This window comes from Lygodium microphyllum, chromosome 6, assembly GCF_053477565.2.
Source record: "Lygodium microphyllum isolate KBCC chromosome 6, Lygodium_microphyllum_v1.1.10, whole genome shotgun sequence".
Lineage (NCBI taxonomy): Eukaryota > Viridiplantae > Streptophyta > Polypodiopsida > Schizaeales > Lygodiaceae > Lygodium > Lygodium microphyllum.
Genome location: NC_141140.1, coordinates 26,483,934 through 26,507,996, shown reverse-complemented (window position 1 = coordinate 26,507,996; position 24,063 = coordinate 26,483,934). Strand labels below are relative to the sequence as shown.

At 41.5% G+C, this 24,063-nt stretch overlaps 1 protein-coding gene across 1 annotated transcript; it reads right to left on the bottom strand.

Annotated features, from left to right (window-relative positions):
• Positions 1-557: 557 nt before the first annotated feature.
• Positions 558-2,371, bottom strand: LOC148034401 (GPI-anchored protein LORELEI-like). Its single transcript, XM_087680514.1, has 4 exons — positions 2,159-2,371; positions 1,994-2,035; positions 1,724-1,835; positions 558-884 (listed from the first exon to the last, which is right to left on the bottom strand). Exons 1-4 carry the CDS (start codon positions 2,310-2,312, stop codon positions 746-748), a joined length of 447 nt encoding a protein of 148 aa, XP_087536640.1. The 5' UTR covers positions 2,313-2,371; the 3' UTR covers positions 558-745.
• Positions 2,372-24,063: the final 21,692 nt, after the last annotated feature.

The window sequence follows — 24,063 nt, the reverse complement described above, 5'->3', positions numbered from 1 at the left end:
AGTTCAACATTCTTTATTAGTTTTAGCATTATAGCAAGGTATGATAGACAACATTCATATTATTTGTTTAGATGTATGCGTTGGAATCATGACATTACATCTATTGAGTCTCATAGGCTACTTTAGCCTCTTCAAAGATATTACAATCCATTTCTCTTTACATTGCATTTACTATATTTATTATTAAGTGAATGTACACGTAAACAATTACTTTGATATCATGTTGGCATTACAATGATCATGCAATCTTTTGGCCTCAAAGTAATATTGGTTTTCAAGTGGAGTCTTTGTCCTAAGTTCAAATATTTATAAGCACATTTCAAACTTACACTTTGCATACCAATGTAGGGGACTAAAAATTTGGAATTGAAAGTTGGAGTTAGCATGCGTGGACTATTAAGTGTGTGACTATGAGTTATCAATAATGAAGAGAACATGAGAGTACTCTACTCTCTATGTGGGTTTCCAATGTCTATGTCTTTCTCTCTCCCTCTAAAACTTTGACATGGTATCAGAGTAGGTTAGCTTGGCTTCGTGGTACGCAGGAGCTTAGAGAGAGAGAGAGAGAGAGAGAGAGAAAGCAAGTAAGATTGTTAGTGGTTTTTTATTATTACTCAAGAATGATAACAATATGTGCTAGCATCATATCATCAATGACAAGAAAGATTCACTTGAAACAATTGCACATAAATAGAAGAAGTAACTCAAGACAATTTGATTGTTGCCTCTCCTTGGATGGTGGTGATCAAGATGCAATGGGGCAGAGGGTGGTGGAAGTGCAGCGATCGATGAAGACCCCATGGGGATAGTTGCCGGCCTGGTTGAGGAAGGCCATGAACTCCAGAGGGCAAGTGGTGGAGAAGTCATTCACGTGGGCTGCATACCTAACATCCACAAGAACAACCTTCAAATTAACCCTCTACTGAAGAGTCATTCAGAGATTGATTTTGACTTGCAAATATAAAGTAGCAGCTCCTTGTCTTTATAAAGTTTTGCCATGGTTGATATCTTCATTGCTCTTGTAAGGTGAAAGAGCTCATAGCAACGTGAGGCAGAAATCCATGTTCAACCCCCATTTTAATACAATATAGGGAGATATTCCTACATTATCACTTCAATTTCATCATGTGACTTGACAAATAATACTATGGCCTAGACTTGCACATGCCATATCACTGAATCCCAAAAATGCGTTAAACACCACATATAAGATGCAGAAATATATGCCCAGTTGCCACATAAAAATTCTCCAAGAGCATGATAAACGTGTAGCTATTAAGATGCTTGAATGCATGTGAGCCTCGCGTATCTTATGAAGTGATTGAATTTAGTTGGCCCTGGAATGAATATGTTTACCAACAGCCTAGCAAGGTTGGCAAATGTTATATACTTCTTTGTTAGCATTGTTTGTTGGGGGGGGGGGGGGGGGGTTAAGGGCTTTGTAGCTATACCATGCCGTTGCTACCGATTGCACCTATATAGGGAGTAGTAGTGGGGGGGGGATGGAATTACACTGGTATGTTGACAAGTGATGTATCTTTCTGAAAATTTGCCCCCTTCTGCCACATAACCCACATTCAGGAAACAATACTGATGTGATTCCATTTTCCCCTCTAACAAACAATGCTATCATATGTCTTCTTTATGCAGGAGACATCAAATCCGTACACTGTTAGGTATTATGTTTGTGCAGAAATCAAGGCAAAGGGAGGAAAATGCTGACCTGCAGGCCAGCTGTTTGAATGCCGGGCAGCAGGTCTGGGTGTCATAGTGCGGAGCCTTGCACGCGCTTGTCATGGCGGAGTAGTCCAGGCGGTCGAACCTTATGGAGCAAGCTGATTATATGGCGCTCACAGGAAAAACATGTGAGAGAGAGAACACACACACACACACACACACACACTCTCTCTCTCTCTCTCTCTCTCTCTCTCTCTCTCTCTCTCTCTCAGAGAATGTATATCATCCATGCAAAGGGAGGTCCCCTTCCACTTACGTTTGCCTATCACGTGTTCTTCCACCCCACTGGCTGAATATGCTGCACAAGCAGTATCCCAACCAACCATTAGCCGTACACCCTGAACAGAATCCCCAAACTTACGACAATGCACTTCCCAAAGAAGAAATAAATAAGGATGGTATAAGCTGCTGGGCAACTTACTACAGAATAGCAAACCGCCGACCGCGAGCAGCAAGACAGAAGAGACTCGCAGAGACGACGCCATGGTTTCACCAGCTGTGGCAATGATGAGAAGAGACAGAGACGGGGAGACAGAGAGAGAGTGAGAGGACTGGTAAGTGCAGAAAGGGCCCATCACTGAAATCCACGCTTTGCTTCATTTTTGCACCTACCCCGTTCAAGCATCGCCGCCGGCATGTGTGCATCCATGACTGGCCTACATCTTACTTGTAAGTAATGTGCCCATTCCTTATGTGTGACCCCAAGGGGCCCTCGATCTTTCTTTCACTTCTAACCACCACTTAGGTTCAGTGTGAAGGTCCAAACCTCAGAGACCCGCTCAGGACCCCATCTAGGCCCCAGGGCAGACCTTTCCCACAAGTTTTGCATTTTGACCCCTTAAGGCATCACGGGGCACCCCAAACACGTCACCGAACGCGACACGGAACATAACACGACTCGAGATTTGTACAAGGGCCCATCTTGAGGGCTTTATGTTATATTCATAGCTAGAAAGCATTTACAAGCTTGCCGGGTCTCAGTAAGGGACCATGTCACGGTGGGTGGGTGGAGCTATCAACGCGTTGCAACATGACGCCAACACCGTGGGTGAGGGAGCTAGAGAGGTATTCCCTCATACACACTTCCCCATCGATGGGGTGAGTGCGTTTCTATTAAGGAGTTAAATGTAAATCCCACTCCCCCTGCTTAATTCCTCCAAAGAACGAAGGTGTAATATTCTTTTACTGGCGCTAGAGAATCAATATGCAACGTTTTTTTATTTTGTCACCTACTACATGTTGAGGAGCCAATCACAAAATCATTTCTGATTAGACGGAGCTTGTTTCCCTATTAGTTACTGTTGCAATCTCCCTGTAGCAACCATTGATGTAGCAACACATTCCTAGCCCTAGTCTTGCCCGTGCAACGCTTGGGATGACATGGCTCTAAGAATTGTTCAATCCATAGATCCATTGATATATCTAGCACTACTCCATTTACCCCCATGTAGGTTTCAGCTTGGGGGGACCCATGAAAAAGGAGCTACCAATAAGAGACATAAATGTGATCAAGGTGGAAGAAGTCATGTAGAGCATGCCATCCCCCAATCAATAAATAACATGTATTTCGAGGACAATTCACACTCATTTTTTACTCACTGGGTTTGTACAAGTTCCTTCCCCCATGAAGGACACTTTCAATGGTATTGTCCTCCATGTGAGCTTAGATTTAACTCTATTGACATGCAACAATGTAGTTTGACATGTGCATGATGCCATTGCTCTAATCGTAGCTCCACACTACAACTTGATTAGGCTATTATGAAATATAGCAAGTAAAGTTCACTTGAAATTTTTATAGGAATATAAGCTAAGAAACATGCTACATGAGAATAACTTTGCATACATTATGGGCTTCTCTACAAGGGAACTATGAATATTACTCAGACACATTTACTTTATTCTTAGTCTACATCATCACCTTTGGGCATTGGCTCTATGGCTATCACTGGAATTTCAAACTGCATGAGTTTAAGTGTTTGTTTAATGAAAGGATGGTACTTTTCGAATTGAGCAAGTTTGAATGAGAGAAAAAATATTTGTGTTTTTTTTTGTACACCTTGAGGTCATGCATGTGGTCCCTAGTATGTTCTTTCCATGAATATACAAATAGTCTATAAGAGCCCTTAGAGTGAGGCTTGAGCCCCCAAGAATCACTCGAAAAGATACTTCAATTTGAATGTTCTAAAAGAAAAAAGAGCATGTCATTCAATATGTAATAGAGCACCGTATAGGGTGAGTGCATCCCAACAAGAAAAGATTATGAATCATGTATAGGAGTTCTTGAAAAAGGAGATCCTTCAACCTAGTTCATCTCCATATTGCTCTCTCATGTTGTTGGTGCAAAAAAATGATGGGTCATTGTGCATGTGCATCTAAATAAATTCATGATCAAGGATCACTTTTCGGTTCCTATGATCAATTATGTGACTGATAAGCTATAGGGGTTTGCTGTTTTCAACCATATTGATTTGAAAAATGGGTACCATTATGTACATATGACAACCTTCAAGGCTTCATTTTGATTGTATGAGTTCTTGGTAATGCCATTTAATCTCACGAATGCTCCAGCAACATTTAATCAAATGATGGATAAGAGATTGTGGCCACATAGGATGTCTGTGAGTACATTCTTTGATGGCATGATTGTACATTCAAAGAATGAAGAGGAGCATTGTAAGTATTTGGCAACTTTGTTCGATGAACTCAAAGAACACCACATGGTCATTATTGGTAAAAAGAGTGAATTCTTTTTGCACGAGATTTGGCTCTTAGGGTATATTGTTTTAGTCCCCCCTTCGACCCCATTAATGCCACGTGGACCAGCAGCATACCTAGCAACATCAGCCCTATTGGGCCAGCTTGAAGACCTGCAAAAATTTACTTTTTACTTTAGCCCTCCCTTGGCACTCATTGGCAGCTTGAAAACACTTCATTTGGCACTTGGGAACACCCCCTTGATGCTCGGCATTGGTGATTATCATTTGCATTGATTTGTGGACTGATTTACCTTAGTCCAGGACTATTTACCATAGGCCACAGGCAGCCACAAACAGTGTTATATCAGCACTTTATGTTTATGCTTGGTTGACATTGGCATTTGATGCCCGGTTGGTCCTAAATGGTCCCCGAATGTTAGGGGAATGTATGCCTATTGATTGACCATCATTTGGAGCTAATTTACTGGCCTGAAATACTCAGTTTTACATAGTAAATCACTATTGTACACTCTAGGGTTGAAGCTTATTTAGTCACTTTATGCTTTTGCATACTGGTCTCACGTGCTTCCCCGAGTGTTTCATATGACTATTGGGATGCAAATGAAGGTTGGCAAATACTTTGGATGGTTCTGGAATGTATTTTGAGTCTTGTTTGAGCTCTATATCAGTTGGCATTTACTTGACATTGGACTACAGTGGCATGCTTTGTGATAGAGATTATACATATGGTCTATGTATGACCCGTTGGTACATGCTTGATGCTTATGTTACCTACACATACTAGTTACATTGTTTGGTGAATGCTACTGGAGCTTTGTTTGGGCTTGACTTTGGATATTCTAGAGCTTATTTTGGTCTTGCTTTGGCTCGTCAAAGATTGATTGGGATTTTCTTCATGACATTGGATGCTATCATTGGATACTTGATCGCTCATATGCTCTAGATGTCTTACTGATGTATGATCTTGGATACTATGCCCCACTGGTGCTCTTACATGCTTTGTTTGATCTTATTTGCTTGGCATTAACGGCTTTTGTGCCAGTGGGAGCTTCTTTGTACGCTCATCAAACATTAAGCAGTGCAGGTTATGCACATTGAGCTTTTGGATCTTTGAGACCGAGATCTCCTTGTGGATGATGTATGGTTGATATACCTTGGTCCGTGTAGGTGTGTCAGGTCTTAGCAGTGGTATGTACATTTTGCCCTGTTGATTGGGGGGTGTATCAACTTTATTGATTGACTTTTTCTGACATGCTTGGGTGTTGGCTTATGTCAATTTGACAGTTACACGCTTGTTTATGCCCACTTGATGTTGGTTTTGCATTGACAATCAATGATTGACTTTGAATATTGGGTTTTGCCTATTGTCAGCTTTCATTGTACACTACTGGCATAAATTACGCCAAGCATATTTCTCTGAACTATCGTGTATTTTTCATACTGAATCATCCTGGTTTGATGTACTTTTGATGGTACTTGGTGGGCAGCATCATTAAATACTCATTTCTTGCCATTTTGCATTGGTTTTGGTGGTTTTTTGGTCATTTTCTGCAGTTTACAGCAAGCAATTTTGAACTGTCTACATTGTTTTAGCTCGTATATGGCATCTTCTTCCACTGATAGTGCTATCTCCAATATCATTAAGCTTGATGGTATGAATTATGCCTATTGGAAGAGCCAAGTTTGGCAGGTATTGGTGCAGAAATCACAAGTAAAGCCACTAAGGTTGAGTGGAGAGTAGCCTGAAACTATGACCAATGACGAATGGATGGAGCTTGATGAGTTATGCAAGTTCACCCTCATCTTGTCTCTCATTGAACATGTGCATTACAATGTGGTTGAGGAAGCACAAAGTGCTTGGTAGCTTTGGGATAAGGTTAAGAACCTCTATGACAAGGAAAGTCCTGCAAGTCAAATGTATTGACTGAAATAGCATGGATCTCCGCATGAAAGAGAAAGTAACCATGTTAGCTCATCTGATCCAGTTTCATACTCTTCTTAAGAACTTGGTTTCACAGGGCATTGATTTCAAAGAAGATGTCACTTCATTGTTCTTTCTTGGAACTCTTAATGAGTCTTGGGATGTATTCCACACTGCCTTATGTGCTTCTGCCACTACTCTGAAGCTATCTGATATTTAGAGCTCTTCTGCAGAAAGAGATAAATTGTAAGAATTTGGATGCCTCTCATGTGTCTCATGCTTTGACAGTTAGAGGTCGATATGATGAAAATGCAAAGAATGACCATGGTAATGCCCGTGGATGGGATTGGTAGAAATCTTGGTCCAAGTCGCGTGGCAAGTCGCGCAGTAAGCCTTGTGGGAGAAATGTAAATCTAACTCATCATCGTTGTGGGAAGAAAGGCCACATAAGGCCACAATATCATGAATTGCGCAATGAAAGGTACAAAGACAAGGGAAAAGAGAAAGTGCAAGAAAAGTCTTTTGATCGCAGCATAGTTCATGTTAAGTCAAGTGTTAAAATTGAAGAGATCAATGTTATGCAGCTCGAAGATAGTGATGGGGATTATATCCTTGCAGTAGCTTCATCTAGTGCTTCACATATTTCAAAGATACACTTTGTGTATGCACAGTGTTGTGTCTTGGACTCAGGTGCGTCCTTTCATGTGACACCTTGCCGAGAGTGGTTCCATTCATACCATTCTGTTTTGGGTTTTGTGCACTTGGGTGATGACATATCTGTCAAGATTGTGGGAGAGAAGGAAGGAGTCTCACTTGTAGCTTTCTTGCTTGCACAATGGGGGAATACACACAAAGGTGGAGGCTGAAAACAGTTTTCCTCTTCTTAGTTGTGTAAGCCAAAGAGAACTCTTGTACAAAGAAATAGAAGAACCCTATATATGGGTCTCAAACCAAACTCAACTAACTAAGGTGGCATACTAACTGAGCCACGAACTAGAGTAGATAAGGATAGCTGTCATCTAGCTATTATTCATGGGCGGTGTACCAACCGCATCTGCAACTAACAAGTCGGTGACATAAATGCACAACGGTCACCCTGGCATATCACGAGTGGAGCTCGATATCTCAACAATATCTCTTGAGATTGTCAGCATTGGTGATTTTAGGCAGCAGTTTCCTTTTGGCAACAATTTTGTTATGCACGAGGTACGCCATGTACCTGCATTGACATGCAGTCTCATGTCCGCTTGACAACTTGATGATGTAGGATATCATGTATCTTTTGGAGACTTTGCATGGAAGATTACTCGTGGCAGGCTTGTGCTTGCGAGAGGTGCCAAAGCTGGCAGCCTCTACCCCTTAGTTGTTTCTGGATCTATAGCTGATCATGCTTTGTCTGTGGTGTCTTTACCTCATGTATCTCTTTGGCATACCCATTTGGGGCACATGTCCGTTAAGGGAATGAAAATGCTTTCTGGTTTTTGCAGTACTTACTGTACCTTGACTATTCTCATTTTTATTCTTGTGATCATTGTCTTTATGGCTGGCAGACTAGGTCTACGCATAAGAAGTCTCGTATGTCACGCATGAGTGAGTCCTTGGTTTTGGTATGTTCTGATGTTTGTGGGCCCATGCCTTGTCAATCTTTGGGTGGTACTAAGTATTTTATTACCTTCGTAGATGATTTTTCACGTAAGGTATGGGCTTATCCCATAAAGCAAAAGTCTGATGTCTTGGTAATTTTTCAAAGATGGCTTGCTTTGGCAGAAAACTAGTTCGAGCATAGGCTGAAATGCCTTAGGATAGATAATGGGGATGAATATATTGTCAAGATTGTGGGAGAGAAGGAAGGAGTCTCACTTGTAGCTTTCTTGCTTGCACAATGGGGGAATACACACAAGGGTGGAGGCTGAAAACAGTTTTCCTCTTCTTAGTTGTGTAAGCCAAAAAAAGTCTCATACAAAGAAATAGAAGAACCCTATATATGGGTCTCAAACCAAACTCAACTAACTAAGGTGGCATACTAACTGAGCCACGAACTAGAGTAGATAAGGATAGCTATCATGTAGCTATTATTCATGGGCGGTGTACCAACCGCATCTGCAAACTGACAAGTCGGTGACATAAATACACAACGGTCACCCTGGCGTATCACGAGTGGAGCTCGATATCTCAACACTCCCCCTCGAGCTCAATCCCAATTCCTGCACACCAAGTAGGTCTCTGAACTTGCGCAGCTTCTCTGCGCCCAATGCCTTCGTAAATATGTCAGCTACCTGATCCTCTGTGCTGACATAAACTAGATCAATAAGACCTAGTAAAACCCTCTCCCGCACATAGTGATAATGCACCTCAATGTGCTTTGTTCTAGCATGATAGACTGGGTTATTTGCCAAGTGTATACTACTCATGTTGTCACAATAAATGACAACTGGCCCATCTGTAGACTGATGCATATCATAAAGTAGCTTATGCAACCAAGCTACCTCACATGCAGCCATTGCTGCACCCCTGTACTCAGCCTCTGTGCTCGACAAGGCAACTGTAGGCTGTTTCTTGCTGCTCCAAGTGACTGCAGCACTCCCAAAAGAGAACACATATCCACTGGTAGATCGTCTATCAGAAATACTACCAGCCCAATCAGCATCAGTGTATCCATGCAACTGTATCTGAACCCCAGTCTCATAAAATAGTCCATACTGCAATGTGGACTTCACATACCTGAGTATGCGTCTAGCCGCATCCAAATGTGGTTTCCTTGGAGCCTGCATAAACTGACTTACCAATCCAATAGCATAGCTCAAATCTGGCCTGGTAATAGTCATATAAATCAAACTTCCTACTATGCGTCTGTACATAGTAGGGTCTTCCAGAAGCTCACCTGCATCTGTGCTCAGCTTCACATTCTGCTCCAAAGGAACTGAAATATGCTTACAGCCTGTCATCCCATATTTGGACAGCATGTCCAATCCATACTGCCTCTGCAAGAGCTGTATCCCACTTGGTGATCTAATCACCTCAATGCCCAAGAAATAACGCAGCTCTCCCAAATCCTTCATCTCAAACTTTTGCTTCAATAGCATTTTCACATGAAGGATATCTTCATCACTGTCACCTGTCATAATCAAATCATCAACATAAATGACAAGTAGCATAATACCGTTCTTTGTTTTTCTCACATAAAGTGAGAAATCTGCCTTGGAAATCTGAAAGCCAATAGTGACAAGATACTGCCCTATCTTGTCAGACCATGCTCTAGGTGCTTGCTTCAAGCCATACAAGGCTTTCTTCAACCTGCAAACAAACTCAGGATGAACAGCATGCACATAACCTGGTGGCTGCTCCATATAGACCTCTTCTTGCAAATCACCATGCAAGAAGGCATTCTTTACATCCATCTGATGTAAAGACCATCCCTTTGATGCAGCCATAGCAATGACTGCTCTTACGGTTGCCATCCTTGCAACCGGATTGAATGTTTCTTCATAGTCAATGCCATATGTTTGTGCATACCCCTTGACTACTAATCTTGCCTTGTATCTGTTCACAGAACCATCTGCATTGTGCTTCACCTTATAAACCCACTTATAGCCAATTGCATTCTTACCTTTAGGCAAAGGTACCAATTCCCATGTAGCATTTGCTTCCAAGGCATCCATTTCTTCATCCATGGCTTTCTCCCATTTTTCTTTTCCCATGGCTTGCTCAAAAGAAGTGGGTTCTGGTTCCTGTATCACCTTGACTATATATGCATAGTGAATGGCTGTAAATCCATCATATTTCAGCCTATCCACAGGATACCTAACTCTGGTAGACCTGCGCAAAGTGGGTTCACTCCCAGGTGCTCTCAAAACATCCCTGGTCTTCCTTACTCCAGGTGTAACAATAGAAGGAATACCCAACTCATCATCAATGCTCTGTTCTGAGCCACTGGATTCACCATCCACATAAGAGTGACCTGCATTCACATCAAACATGGGCTGATCAACCTTCTCTTTTCCTTTTCGTGATACCTGCATACCACTATCTGCATTACTTTGAGAAGATTCTCCTGATCTCAATCTGCCTGTCCATGGCGAAGAATGTGAACCACTGCTAGAGGACGCTCCAGGTCCACTAATATTTTGTGACTCCTGCTGTGAATTCTTTGCAGCATTACCATTTTGTGCATCTACATCATCAATCACATTTACTGGTTTATACCAGCTACTCATCTCATCAAAAACAACATCTCTGCTCACTGTAAACTTACGAGTAGAAGGGTTATAGCATCTATACCCTTTTTGCTGCAGAGAGTAACCAATAAAGATGCACTTCTCAGCTTTTGGATCCAACTTGGATCTCAACTCATCTGGCACATGTACATAGGCAATGCAACCAAAAATTTTCAAATGAGAAATATCTGGTTTCTTACCAGTATACCTCTCCTCTGGAGTCATTCCATGTATTGCTGCAGTGGGAGTCTTGTTCATTATGTAGACTGTTGTAGCAACCGCTTCAGCCCAATAAAAATCTGGCATGTCTTTTTCATTGAGCATGGCACGAGATACCTCTCCAATATGCCTGTTTTTCCTTTCTGCAATTCCATTTTGTTGTGGGGTATGACTGCATGAATATTGCTGCTTTATACCATGCTCCTGCAGGAACCTTGCAAACTCATTTGAGAGGTACTCTCCCCCTCCATCTGACCTTAGGCATTTTATTTGCAGACCTATTTCTTTTTCAACCATAGCTTTAAGAGTTTTGAAATGGCCAAACACTTCACTTTTCTTCTTCATAAAATACACCCAAACTTTTCTGCTATAGTCATCAATAAAAGTGACAAAATAATGACAGCCTCCAAGAGATGCAGCTTTAGTAGTCCACACATCAGAGTGGATTAATTCCAATGGCTTCTCACTCTCTTGAACATGTCTAGGAAATGGTTTCCTTGCCTGTTTTCCAAACTGACAGGCTTCACATACCTTATGCATTTTTGCAACCTTGAATTTAGGCAATCCTGCAACAATATTTTGGGCCTGCATTGATTTAAGTCGATGTACATTAACATGACCAATGCGTTTATGCCAGATATCAATATCTGCAACTACACCGGTCCCATGTGCAAACATTGCTGCACTCAATTCAGACATGTCTGCATCCAATGTAAACATTCTGCCCTTCTTCTTTCCTTTTGCTATCAAGTGACCTTTATTTTTCATATCCTCAACAAAGCATCCATGAGGATTAAATCTGACCTGCAAGCCCTGCTCAACCATTTGACCAACAGAAACCAGATTCTTGGTGATATTCAGGACATGAAATACATCGGACATGTATTTCTTTTTCCCATCCTGCATAGACAAGGGAATTTTTCCAATTTGCACAATCGGATGTGCAGTATCATCACCAGTCTCCACAAATCCTGGTTTTTCCATTTTCCTTGCATCCTCCATCCATTCTGCATGACCTGTCATGTGGTTTGATGCACCTGAGTCAACATACCATACATCATTGCTTTCTTTTGCACTTGTCACAGAATTGTTCATGTGCTGCACCATAAACAAATGCTCATTTCTGTCATCACCCTGTCTACTAGAAGATGCATAATTCCCTTGTTGCAGTTTTTCATTCATGATGTCATTCTTCTTTTTGTAGCAGTCTTTAGCCATATGACCCATTTTACCACAATAGTAGCATTCAACATTACTGTTTGCATTTTGGCCTCTTTGCCATCCACCACGACCTCTTTGGCTCCCCCTGCCTCTAGAGTTACCACGTCCTCCTCCATAGGACTGGTTTTCTTGAGTTTGCTGCATATTCTGATTTCTACCACGGCCTCCAAATCGGCCTCCTCTACCTCTGCCTCTACCTCTTCCAGCATTTGAGTAGAAGACAGTTTCTTTTGAAGTTCCTCCTGAAGAAGATGCACCACCATTTCTCTGCTCCTCAGAAATTAGAAGAGCAATCAACTCCTCAAAATCAGGAAATCTTTCACGAACTGAAATGGATGTCCGAAACTGTGCATAATCCTTTCCTAGACCATTCAAGGTCACAGAAACTAAATCATCATCTTCCACTGGCGACCCAATGGAAGCAAGTACATCTGCAATCTTCTTCACCTTCATGTGGTAGTCATTGATGCTCATACTTTCTCTTTGCACGTTATGCAACTCTTGCTTGAGCTGCATTTTCCTGGCTTGCGTATTTGTGCTATACATTTTTGACAGAGTATCCCATGCCTCCTTTGGCGTACTTGCATCCTGAATATGCACAATCATAGAGTCTGAAATACTGATAGACAGCCAGTACATAACTTTCCTGGCTCTCTCATGCCATGCTTTGAATGCCTGCATTTGCTGTTGATTGGGAACATCAGGAAGAACTGGTTCTTCTTCATTTCCTGCAACAAATTCCCAATATCCTTTTCCCATAAGGAAATTCGTCATTCTAAACTTCCATGCTTGGAAGTTGTTCTTGTCAAGCTTTTCAGTGACAATCTGTGAAAGAGAATCAGACGCCATTACAGAACACTGCAAAAAATTCTGTCACTGCAAAAAACATAGCTTCACCCTCACAAGGGCAAATCTACAAAACTGGCGAAAGTGGTATTTGACCACACAGTCAGTTCCTAGTGACGATTTTGCATCAACAGGCAACATGGATGATTCTGTAACTCCCAATGTCTCTGCGCACAAGCATACGATGCAATTTCTACAGAAACTTTTCACCGACCTGTAGAACAGTGGCTGCACAGCATAAAACATGGCCTTTTCCTGAGTGCGTGCAGAAAACTTCTGCCTCCAAAACAGGCCCCGAAATGGCCTCAAATAAAAAAAACAAGGTCGCCAAGGGCTAAAGCCCTTGCCCGCAGCATATACTGCCCTCTTGCTTCACCGCGAAGGGCGTCTCAACCTGAGACAATGCATTCTGCACTTTCCGGCTGTGCTACCTGCTGCAGAGATCTGCTCCCAAAATAGAAAATGAAAGCAACACTGCTCCTCTTACCAGAACACCGCAAGCTTGGCTTGCTTTCTTGAGCTCCTTACCACGAACAAGGCTCTGATACCATGTCAAGATTGTGGGAGAGAAGGAAGGAGTCTCACTTGTAGCTTTCTTGCTTACACAATGGGGGAATACACACAAGGGTGGAGGCTGAAAACAGTTTTCCTCTTCTTAGTTGTGTAAGCCAAAAAAAGTCTCATACAAATAAATAGAAGAACCCTATATATGGGTCTCAAACCAAACTCAACTAACTAAGGTGGCATACTAACTGAGCCACGAACTAGAGTAGATAAGGATAGCTATCATGTAGCTATTATTCATGGGTGGTGTACCAACCGCGTCTGCAACTGACAAGTCGGTGACATAAATACACAACGGTCACCCTGGCGTATCACGAGTGGAGCTCGATATCTCAACATATACATTGCATGCTTTTGAGTAGTTGTGTGATGATAGGGGTATTAAGCGTTAGTTGACCGCCCCTTACACCCCTTCCCAAAATGGTATGGCAATTGAGCGGATGAATAGGACTATCCAGGAAAGGGTTCATAGTATGCTTAGCCATGCAAGCCTACCCCAGCACTTTTGGGTTGAGGTAGTTACAACTGCCATGCATATCATTAATAGATTGCCCTGTAGTACCATTGATTTTCAAGTTGCAGAGGAGGTATGGACATGAAAGCCTCCCTCTTATGAGCATTTACATGCCTTTGGATGTGAGGCATTTTGTCATGTGCCCAAGGACAATCATCACAAGTTGGACCCTAGGAGTGTTAAATGTATATTCCTTGGCTATGGAGATGTAGCATAGTGCTATGGATCCATGCTTGTACACGAAGAAAGCCCATGATGGATCTTTGCTTATTTTGGTACTCTATGTGGATGACATGCTATTAACAAGGAAAGCTCATGATGAGTTAGATGATCTTAAGGCTAAGCTCAAGAAGAGCTTTGAGATGAAGGATATAGGACAGGCCTCTCATATACTTCATATGCGCATTAGACGCGATATGCATCAAGGACTCCTCTACTTGTCACAGAGGGAGTACATTCATAAAGTCCTTGAGCGCTTCTACATGCAGGACGTGAAGCCTATTGGTTGTCCATTGCCTTCTTATGTGAAGGTATCATAGCCCGATTGTCCGCAGACACTTGCAAACACATGAGTAGAAGGCCGAGATGACCAAGATTCTCTATGCATCCGTAGTGGGAGATCTTATGTATGCCATGATAGCCACTCGTCCAGATATTGCCTTTGCAGTTGGTGTTGTGGCATGCTACATGGTTACACTTGGCAAGAAGCATTGGGATATCGTAAAGGGTATCATGAGGTACCTAAAGGGCACTATAGATATATGCATATACTATGGTAGGCAGGATACTTGAGTCATGAGGTACATTGGCTCTGATTATGCAAGACATGTAGATAGTAGGAAGTCCACTTTTGGCTATGTGTTCACCTATGCTAGAGGTGTTGTCTCTTGGATGCCCAGGGTGTAGAAGTGTACGGATCTTTCCACCACTGAGGTCAAGTATGTTGCAACTACTGAGGCTTGCAAGGAGGCCATTTGGTTCATGACCTTGGTATTGATGCTATCCCTACATTGCATTTGGATTCTATGAGTGGTATTCAATTAGCCAAGAATCTGGTCTTCCATACGAAGACAAAACACAATGAGGTGACGTATTACTTCATACATGGGGTCATTGAGGGCAAGTCTATTGACCTTGTCAAGATCTTGACTGACCAGAATCCTACATATCTGCTCACCAAAAGCCTCTCTATGGAGCACTTTGCCTTCCTCAAGAGATTGATGGGCATGGGATGAGATGACATCTTTCCTTATCCTGTTGTACATATGTACATGTTGTATAGTCTTTTCTTTTTCTTTTTCACTCCTCACTAGGGAAAATTTGTCTTTAAGTGGGAGGTTGTTGGGGGTAAAGGCGCCTCTGCCTAGCCGCCCATGTATTACTACACTAACAGTACCCGCTCCGCCTGCACACTGCAAGTGGCGAGTGCCATCACTGTGACTTTAATCTTTATTCTTTTAGTGACAGATGAATAAAGGGAAGGCTGGTCACACATTGTGACTGTTGGAGTTTCCACATTGTGAGTCTCTCTCTCTTACTCTTGCTCTCCTACCATAGCTCTCCCGTACAAGCTTCAATCCTTCTCACCTTTCAACTCTCTCTTGTTGATAGTCACATAGCTCCTACATAGGGAGGAGGTAGTCCACCTCCTCCTAGGCCTCTTGCCTACAACTGACATGGCCGCCAGTATGGATCTTACTGATGCCATGCCTAGTATTTTTTAAGCTGTTCGTAAGGGAGATTCTAAACCTCTAGAAGTCCTTCCAAACCTACAACAAGTATCAAACCTAACCTATTAACCCAAAGTTAAAATTCAAAAGTACTCTCTCTTTCCCTCTCTCTCTCTCTCTCTCTCTCTCTCTCTCTCTCTCTCTCTATGTAGCATTCAAATAGCTTGCCTACTCTCTTACACACACTCTCTCTTATTGATAGTCATGTAGCCCCTACAAAGGTAGGAGGCCATCTGTCTCCTCCTAGCCCTATTGCCTACCACCGACATGGGCGCCAACATGGATCTTACTCATGCCATGCCTAGCATGCTTGACCAACTAGGAAGTCCCTAGTGTTCCAACTACCTGTGTTGGGCAACTACAAGATGTCTTTTGGCAATACTGCTCTTGGAAACCTCCATTGGCTTGGAGTGAGCCTGAAGTGGAAGCATGCGAGCGAAAGTAAGAGCTATGGTGGAAGGATCAAGAGCAAGAGAGAGAGTGAGAGAGTGAGAGTGCGAGAGAGAGAGAGAGAGAGAGAGAGAGAGAGAGAGAGAGAGAGAGAGAGAGAGAGAGAGAGAGAGAGAGAGAGAGAGAGAGAGAGAGAAAGTTATATTAACGTCTTCTAAAGACCAAAACTAGCCTATGAGACAAACTGTGATACAACTGATGAGGTCCAACTATCCAAAATAAAAGTGCTGAATGAAAAGCTAAAAACTGGAAACTGAAAATACGATGCTGTGAGTGTGATAAGTGTCGTGTATGTGTATGTGTGTATGTAGCTCTGGTACTCCAGATAATGGCTATAAAGGGGGAACAAATGTGAGCTGTGATAGGGGAACAACTGTCGGCTGTGATAAAGTGGTGCGATGTGTATATGTAACAGATACAGGGAGATATACTATCCTGGGATGTAGTAGCAGTCGTCGAAGTCGCTAATAGCAGGTGATCCCTCCTGGATGCAGGATGTGGTACATCGGCGGTGGAGAAAGAGCAAACTGGAGATCTGAGATCCAATGTGTCGAGTGTCGTCGGATCTCAGTCTGAGAGAGAGAGAGAGAGAGAGAGAGAGAGAGAGAGAGAGAGAGAGAGAGAGAGAGAGAGAGAGAGAGAGAGAGAGAGAGAGAGAGAGAGAGAGAGAGAAGATGTGAGAACTCCAATAGTCACAATGTGTGACTGGCCTTTCCTTTATTCAAATGTCACTAAAAGAATAAAGAATGAAGTGACAATGATGGGTGCCTACCACTTGTAGTGTACAAGTATGTAGGTTTTATTAGTGTAGTAATACACAAGTGGCTAGGCACAAGCACCTTTATCCCCAACAACTTTCCACTTAAAGGTAAATGTGCACATAGTAAGGAGAGAACAAGAAAAAAGTGACAAAGTACAAATGTAACATAAGTGCAACAAGATGAGAAAATAGGTCATCTCATCCAACACCCATCAAATTCCTAAGGAATGCAAAACACTCTACTGAGAGACTTTTCATGAGTAGATGCATAGGATTTTGATGAATTGAGATCTTGACAAGGTTGATAAACCTATCCTCAATGGTCTCTCTGATGAAGTGGTAATATACCTCAATGTGTTTCATCTTCTCATGGAAGATCAATTTCTTGGCTAACTAGATAGCATTGATAGAATCTAAATGCAACGTAGAGACCATATTAATAAAATGGTATGCCAAGTCTAACTAGAGAGCCTCCTTGCAAGCCTCAGTGGTGGTTGCAACATACTTGGCCTTGGTAGTAGAGAGGATCATGCATTTCTACACCCTAGATATCCAAGAAGCAGCACCTCCAGCAAAGGTGAAGACATAGCCAAAGGTGGACTTCTTACTATCTACATGTCTTGCATAATCAAAGTCAGTGTACCCCATGACTCATGTATCCTGGCCACCGTAACATATGCACATAGCTCTTCTGCCCTTTAGCTATCTCATGATACCCTTGATGGCATTCAAATGCCATCTTCTAGGTATAGCCATATCGTGTGTCACAACTCCCATTCTAAATGCTATGTCAAGATGAGTAGCTATCATGGCATACATCAAATTGTCCACGACGGATGTATAAGGGATCTTGGCCGTTTGCTCATGAAATTGCGAACAATTGGCATGACTAACCTTCACATGGGAAGGTAGAGGATAGCCAATAGACTTACCATCTTGCATATAAAATAGCTCAAGGAATTTCTTTGTAATATTTCCACATAGTTAAAAGCTAGTTGGTTAGTTTGAAAGTTAGTTAGTCAATTAATAAGTTAGTAAGTTTACTAACTAAAGACTAACTAAGGTAAAAACTAACTAACATTAATAACTGACAATTTTTATTTAATTAAATATAAGTATTTAAAAAAACCAAGAGTTGTAAATCCGATATTTTTCTCGGATTGACAAGGACCGTAGCCACCCTTCATGAAAGTTACAATGTGAATGAGACTTATGAGCCATATCAATCACTAGTATTAATGTGTATAGTTTGGATGGTCCAAAAACATTAGGTTTTGGGCAAAACTAGTGTATTCTATATATTTTAGACATTATCCTAAAAAGATATGAAGATTTATAAAACTGGATGTCATTTAAAAGAAAAGACAAGTGATGTTTTAGTGAGTTTTGAATATTTTATAAAAAGAAAAAAATAAAGAGAGTGATTTGCGAAATCGTGTGCACCCAATTGTAGTCTATAGATAGAAAACATCACTTCAAACAGGGAGAAGAAGGAGTGAATTGAAAGATTTCTAACCAAGTGTCTTGGCAAGTGTCTGGGGGTTTTACCCCCCTTTTGGAGCCAATGGAACCATCAGATTTATGATCTGAGCATTAGATAACTGATTTTTTCAAGATCCCCTCCACAAAGAGATACTTTTCTCAGTCACAACCCTTCTTCTCAAATTCACTATAAATATGAGGCATGGGGAGGCACAAGGAAGCACAAGGAGACCCCGAGAGGCTGCGAGAGAGAGGTAGAGAGAAGGAAACCCCTCCAAGAGATTGCGAGAAGGAGCTTGGGGAGGAGAGAGAGAGAGAGAGAGAGAGAGAGAGAGAGAGAGAGAGAGAGAGAGAGAGAGAGAGAGAGAGAGAGAGAGAGAGAGAGAGAGGGTGCGAGGGAGAGAGTTAGCTCAATTCTCCCCTATCTCGGTCTTCGACTAAGCCATCTTCTCTTACTCTCTCCTATCTTGAATCTATTCCACCTTTATCTCTTGAATCTGCTTGTGGACAATGGCCTCCAAGTGAAGAATGTCGTGTGCAGATGGGAATCCCACAACCAGCAACGAGGCTTTGGGCAAAGGCATCACTGTCAATCCAATTGCAGTACCAGTCGTAAGTATTGCATTTCCAATTCTTAGATGCTTGCTTTGATTCTTGTATGAGATACGTTAGACCCCATACTATGATGCACAAGTATAGGCCATCAGAAAGGATAAATTTCATCTCACATATTCGAAAGCTTGCAAAGTGCATGTATCAAGGAAAGTTAATTGCACCTAGTTGCATATGGCTTATTCGTTGATAGAGCAATTACAAGGAAGAATTGGTCAAGGGTTACGAATGGCATAATCGTAAAAAGAATGACATTAAAAATTGCACATGCAAGTGTTAAGTAAATTTTACATAGAATCACTCTTTGATCCCAAGGGGGAGATTAGATATGCGATGGGAATGTTATCGCAAATATTCTTGCATTGTTTGGGAAGAATACAATTGGGTTTTTTTTTTTGGTTGATCAAACAACATCCTAAATGCTTTTACATTCAACTAGTTGTTGTTTTGTTGTTTGGATGATTATTCCAAGTGCTTGTGATTTATGGTGAATGCATGGCAAGGATCTATGATAACAAGTTGCCATGGGAATAAAGGAATGTTTTCTAGGAGAAATGATATTAGGGATGAATGCCTTGTTTGTGCTTGATTCTTAAAGGATTTAATTAAGGAAGGATATATTGCACAGGTCGATCACCTCCATGATTGCACCGCGGATTAACGCAAAGAGGGCATTGCTCGATTCATGAGCTGAAGGTTGAGTGGTGAAAATGTCAAACCATGGGAATGATGTTTCGCTAATAGATAGCTTGCGGGTCAGACATCCCTTGCTAGGTCTAGAATGGAGTTGAAGACCTCATGGCCCCCAACGTCTGGGTATGTTGGGAGATCCTATTCTAGATAAAGGATAGAAATTGTGGTGCCATGTGAGTTGGACTAGTTACTTTTGCAGGAGGGCAGAAGGGATACTTTTGTTGGACAGAAGGGATACATAATTTCTCCTGTATAGGTAGGAAACAAAGATTAACTTGAAGATAAGTTAAGGAACTTGTTTGAACTTGTTTTCAATAGATTGCTTTCTCTGTATTTGTATATGTGCCATAAATTACACGAACGAACCCTGTTCCATAAAATGCTTAATTAATGAAGCTGATTTTAAGTGTCGCACATAAATGTGGTAGGACCTAATTAGAAAACTAAAGCTATCAAGGGAAGCGGGTGGTAGATACCTCGACAGGTCCGTCCTATGTGGCAGGGTGGTCTCACAGAACTGAGAGGCTTCTCACAAGGTTTTACCGTCTTTGATCTTAAAAATGGTTAGGATAGAACCCCGACTCCATGTTGTTTTACGGGACCAGAATGGGACTATGCCCTACGGACAGAGAGGTCGAGCAGCGCATCCCTCTCATTTCTCATTCTCCTTGAACCAAGTGTGGTATGGGTCAACTTAGGCTTGGGTATCTCTGCGTAAAGTAGGATGCCCAGGAACTGACGCCGTTAGAATGTTGTCAAGAGACCTTGGCCACTAGGATCCCAGATTTCAGGTCGATCCTAGTGGATTTGGGCACAAGCGTTCCGTTACGAGGTGGATTCGGGAAACCCTAGGTGCTAAACCCCAAAGCATTCCATGGAAGTGCTGGGTAGCGACGCTCAGATTCGTTTCTCGATGGACCGCTAAAACGTGCTTGGACAGTTGATAGGCGGGCAGGCTACATTCTGGATATGCTCCTTCTGTGCTAGATAAAGGAGCCCCTTAGAGTTATCATACGTGATGCACATCCTAAGAATGTGCGAGGTTTGTCCCATGTCCTTGATCACAAAGCTCTTCTTGAGCTAAGTTTTCAAGGCATCTAGCTCATCGTGAGCTTTCCTAGCAATAAGCATATCATCCACTTAGAGTACCAAAATCATGAGGCTGCATCAATAGCCTTCTTTGTGTATGAACACAGATCCATAGCACTACAACTATATTCCTGTGAATGCATAAAAGCTTCAAACTTGCAGTACCATTCCCTAGGTGCCTACTTAAGGCTATAAAGACTCTTTCTCAACTTGCACACTAGTTATTCTTTGCCTTTTTCTTCAAAGCCCTTAGGCTACTACATATAGATCTCATCATGCAAGTTCCCATGTTAAAAAGCCATCTTTACATTCATTTTATAAAGGTCTAGATCTAGCTAAGAGTGACTAATGCTTGTCATTTTGACAATAAGAGAAAATACTTCATCAAAGTCAGCACCATATTCTTGCTTGAAACCCTTAGCTACCAATCTGGCCTTATAAGTGGGCTCGAGGCATCCAGGCATACTTTTCAGCTTGTATACCCACTTGCATAGCAATGCCTTCTTGCAACTAAGCAAAGAAACTAAATCCCACGTATGGTTAGTCTATAGGAGTAAAACTCTGACTGCATAGCCATGCCCCATGAGTGACTATTATCTTTGTGCATGGCCTCATCATAAGAGAGGCTCACGTATATCTGTTACCATAATATAATCCATGGAGGGTGTGTAAAGCACTACGAGCTCTAGTATAGCATCTCAAAGCAAGTTGATCATGCATAACAAGTAGGGCCTAGGCCACTGGAGCATTAGCTACTGTTGTAGGTTGTCTAGCTGGCTGTACAAGAGCAGAACGCTTCTCCTAAAAGATCACCTTGTGTACCTCAACCATGCTCATGCTACTTCATGCATATTTTCTCATGGAAAATGACATCATGGGTATGAATAACCTTGTGTGTCTGCGGATCCCATAGATGATAGCCCATCTCACATGCATCCCCATAACCAAGAAAGATGCATTTCACAAACTTAAAATCTAGCTTATTGTGCTTGTCCTTGGGAACATTACATAATGGCTCACAACCAAAGATGCACAAATGAGCATATGGTAGAGGTTTCCCAATCTAGACCTCCTTCGTATCGTGGCAATCAATAGTAGTGCAAGGGGACTAGTTAATCAAGTATACATCAATAGTGGAGCTTGCTTGAACCTTGCACTTGAATCGTGGAGCTACCGGAGTGCATGGGAGAGGAGATAACTCGATCGGCATGGAGGTAAGCTCACTACACTTGTAGATATGGATGGCGCATCGGCTATGTGAGAGGTAGCCATTAGTGCTCGGCTTGGAATGCTTGAAACAATAAGTGGTCATGGGTCTTGGCGGTTGAGTGAAAGCTCCCACATTTTGGTTCTATTGCCAGGACCGACGGAATCGAGCCTTGAGTGCCACACACATCAAATCGAGCATAGCAGTAGGGTTTGCAGCTTGAACCAGTGCTCGAGATAGTTAGGAGATTTAGGAGTTTTTAATCCCTAGAGCAAGTAAGTATTTTGATTTGTTGTTGAATATTAGAGCAGGAACATCCATCTCTATCTCTGGAGCCCCAAGAGGAACACCAAGGAAATAGGGCTTCTACTGCAAGAAAATCTATCTTGTCATCATCAACAAGCTTTTTTATTAGGTTTTGTATGATCACAATGAAGAAAAGAATACCAGGCACAACAAATCTTTATGCAGCATTATGTAGATCTCCCACGGATTTTATAAAATCAACCATATTCTTCATAATCTTCATAATCTCCATCAAAAGAACAATAAAACACCAAAGAAAGACACCACTTTTTCTTGGAAATACATCACATAGTATTCTTCTTTATTTTCTTCATAGTCCTTCTCTCTTCTCTCTCATGTAGATACATTGTTTTCATGTATGAAATTGACTATCTCTCACTTTTCTCTCTCTCAATGATACTCTCTCAAATGTACATAATCTCCTCACTACAATAATCGATAATCACACATAATACTCCTCTCTTGGTCATGGATACACCTTCCAAAAGGTATATGTGGTATGAAGGGGCACCAGAGACTTCATAGTGTCCTGTGAGATCTGTCTTCTGTCCCTGTCTTCTGTAACCTTTTGTAAATCTTCAACAGTTACTTCTTCACTTCAATTAGCTGGGATAGAGCTTCCATTCATCCTTTCCTAAGACAAAAACACTTCCCAAAATGTCCACACATCCATCATAACACTCAATAGAAACAACATAACAGAACCACAGAGCAACAGAAGTATAGAACAACAGAGCTACAGAAGCTTACAGAACTTCACAGAAGATCAACAGAACCCATAAAAATCATAAAAACCAAAACAAAACCAATTCAATCTTTCATAAACCTCTTCACACAACTTCAATCATCTCTCAAAACATTCATTCAACCTTCTCTACTACCAAAACAGAAACAAAACAGAAGAAAACAGAAGAAAATCAGACCTTACAGAACCAAACATCCTCATCAAAAACCATAAAAAACCCTTCAAACTTATCCAAACCTTTCCAAACATTTCAAAATATCTCCAAATTCAAACAATCAGTCATAAAAAACAACCATTTACATCAAAAACAACAAAAAATCAGCCCAAAAACCAACATATTTCACACTCAACATATCCCCACACTTAGAAAGGAAGCGTTCTCACGACCTCAGGAAAAAAATGAATAAAAGCTCTAATCTCTTTGCTAAAAAATCTTCAATCAGCACAATGTACCAGCTACGATCGCAACCCCAACATCAGCTTCATAAAACCTATATAATATGTTTCAGCTTCCAAATCTTCAACTGCAACTTCATCCAGCTAATAAGCAACATTATCAATCTTCACAACTCCATCTTCATCAGCTCCTCATCCACAAAGAAAAACAACAATACCCAATACAAAAAATACCCATACACAAATATAATCTGAATGGCACAACTCCTCAAAAATGTTGAAGAGAAAGAAGAAATTTCCATTAAAAAGAAGAGAGTGAATACAATCAAGAAAACCCTCCTACTAAGTAGGATGAAGGTATTTCTTCTTAAACTGCAGACTAATTTTAAGATGGTCCAAGACTTTGTTTTCATCCACAAAGTACTGAGGTACATTTTGGAGGAATTGTAGGCAACACATCCTTTCTAATAAAATGATGAGTTCAACACAAAGCCCTCCCAACAATGGTTATGTAAAATGATGAATCTGGTAGGGAAGGCCTGTGCAAAATAATATAAGAGATCCATTTGAGCAACTGCTACATCCTCATTTGGATTAATCAGCATCTGGGGGATACCCTTGCAAGTATTCAAGTGTG

Excerpts from the sequence above, each read along its gene's own strand:
- LOC148034401 (XM_087680514.1), bottom strand. The coding sequence starts at position 2,312 with ATGGGCCCTTTCTGCACTTACCAGTCCTCTCACTCTCTCTCTGTCTCC. Across the intron at positions 2,036-2,158 it reads CGGCGGTTTGCTATTCTGTA|CATATTCAGCCAGTGGGGTG; the intron begins GTAAGTTGCCCA and ends CTGCTTGTGCAG. Across the intron at positions 885-1,723 it reads TTCAAACAGCTGGCCTGCAG|GTATGCAGCCCACGTGAATG; the intron begins GTCAGCATTTTC and ends TGTGGATGTTAG.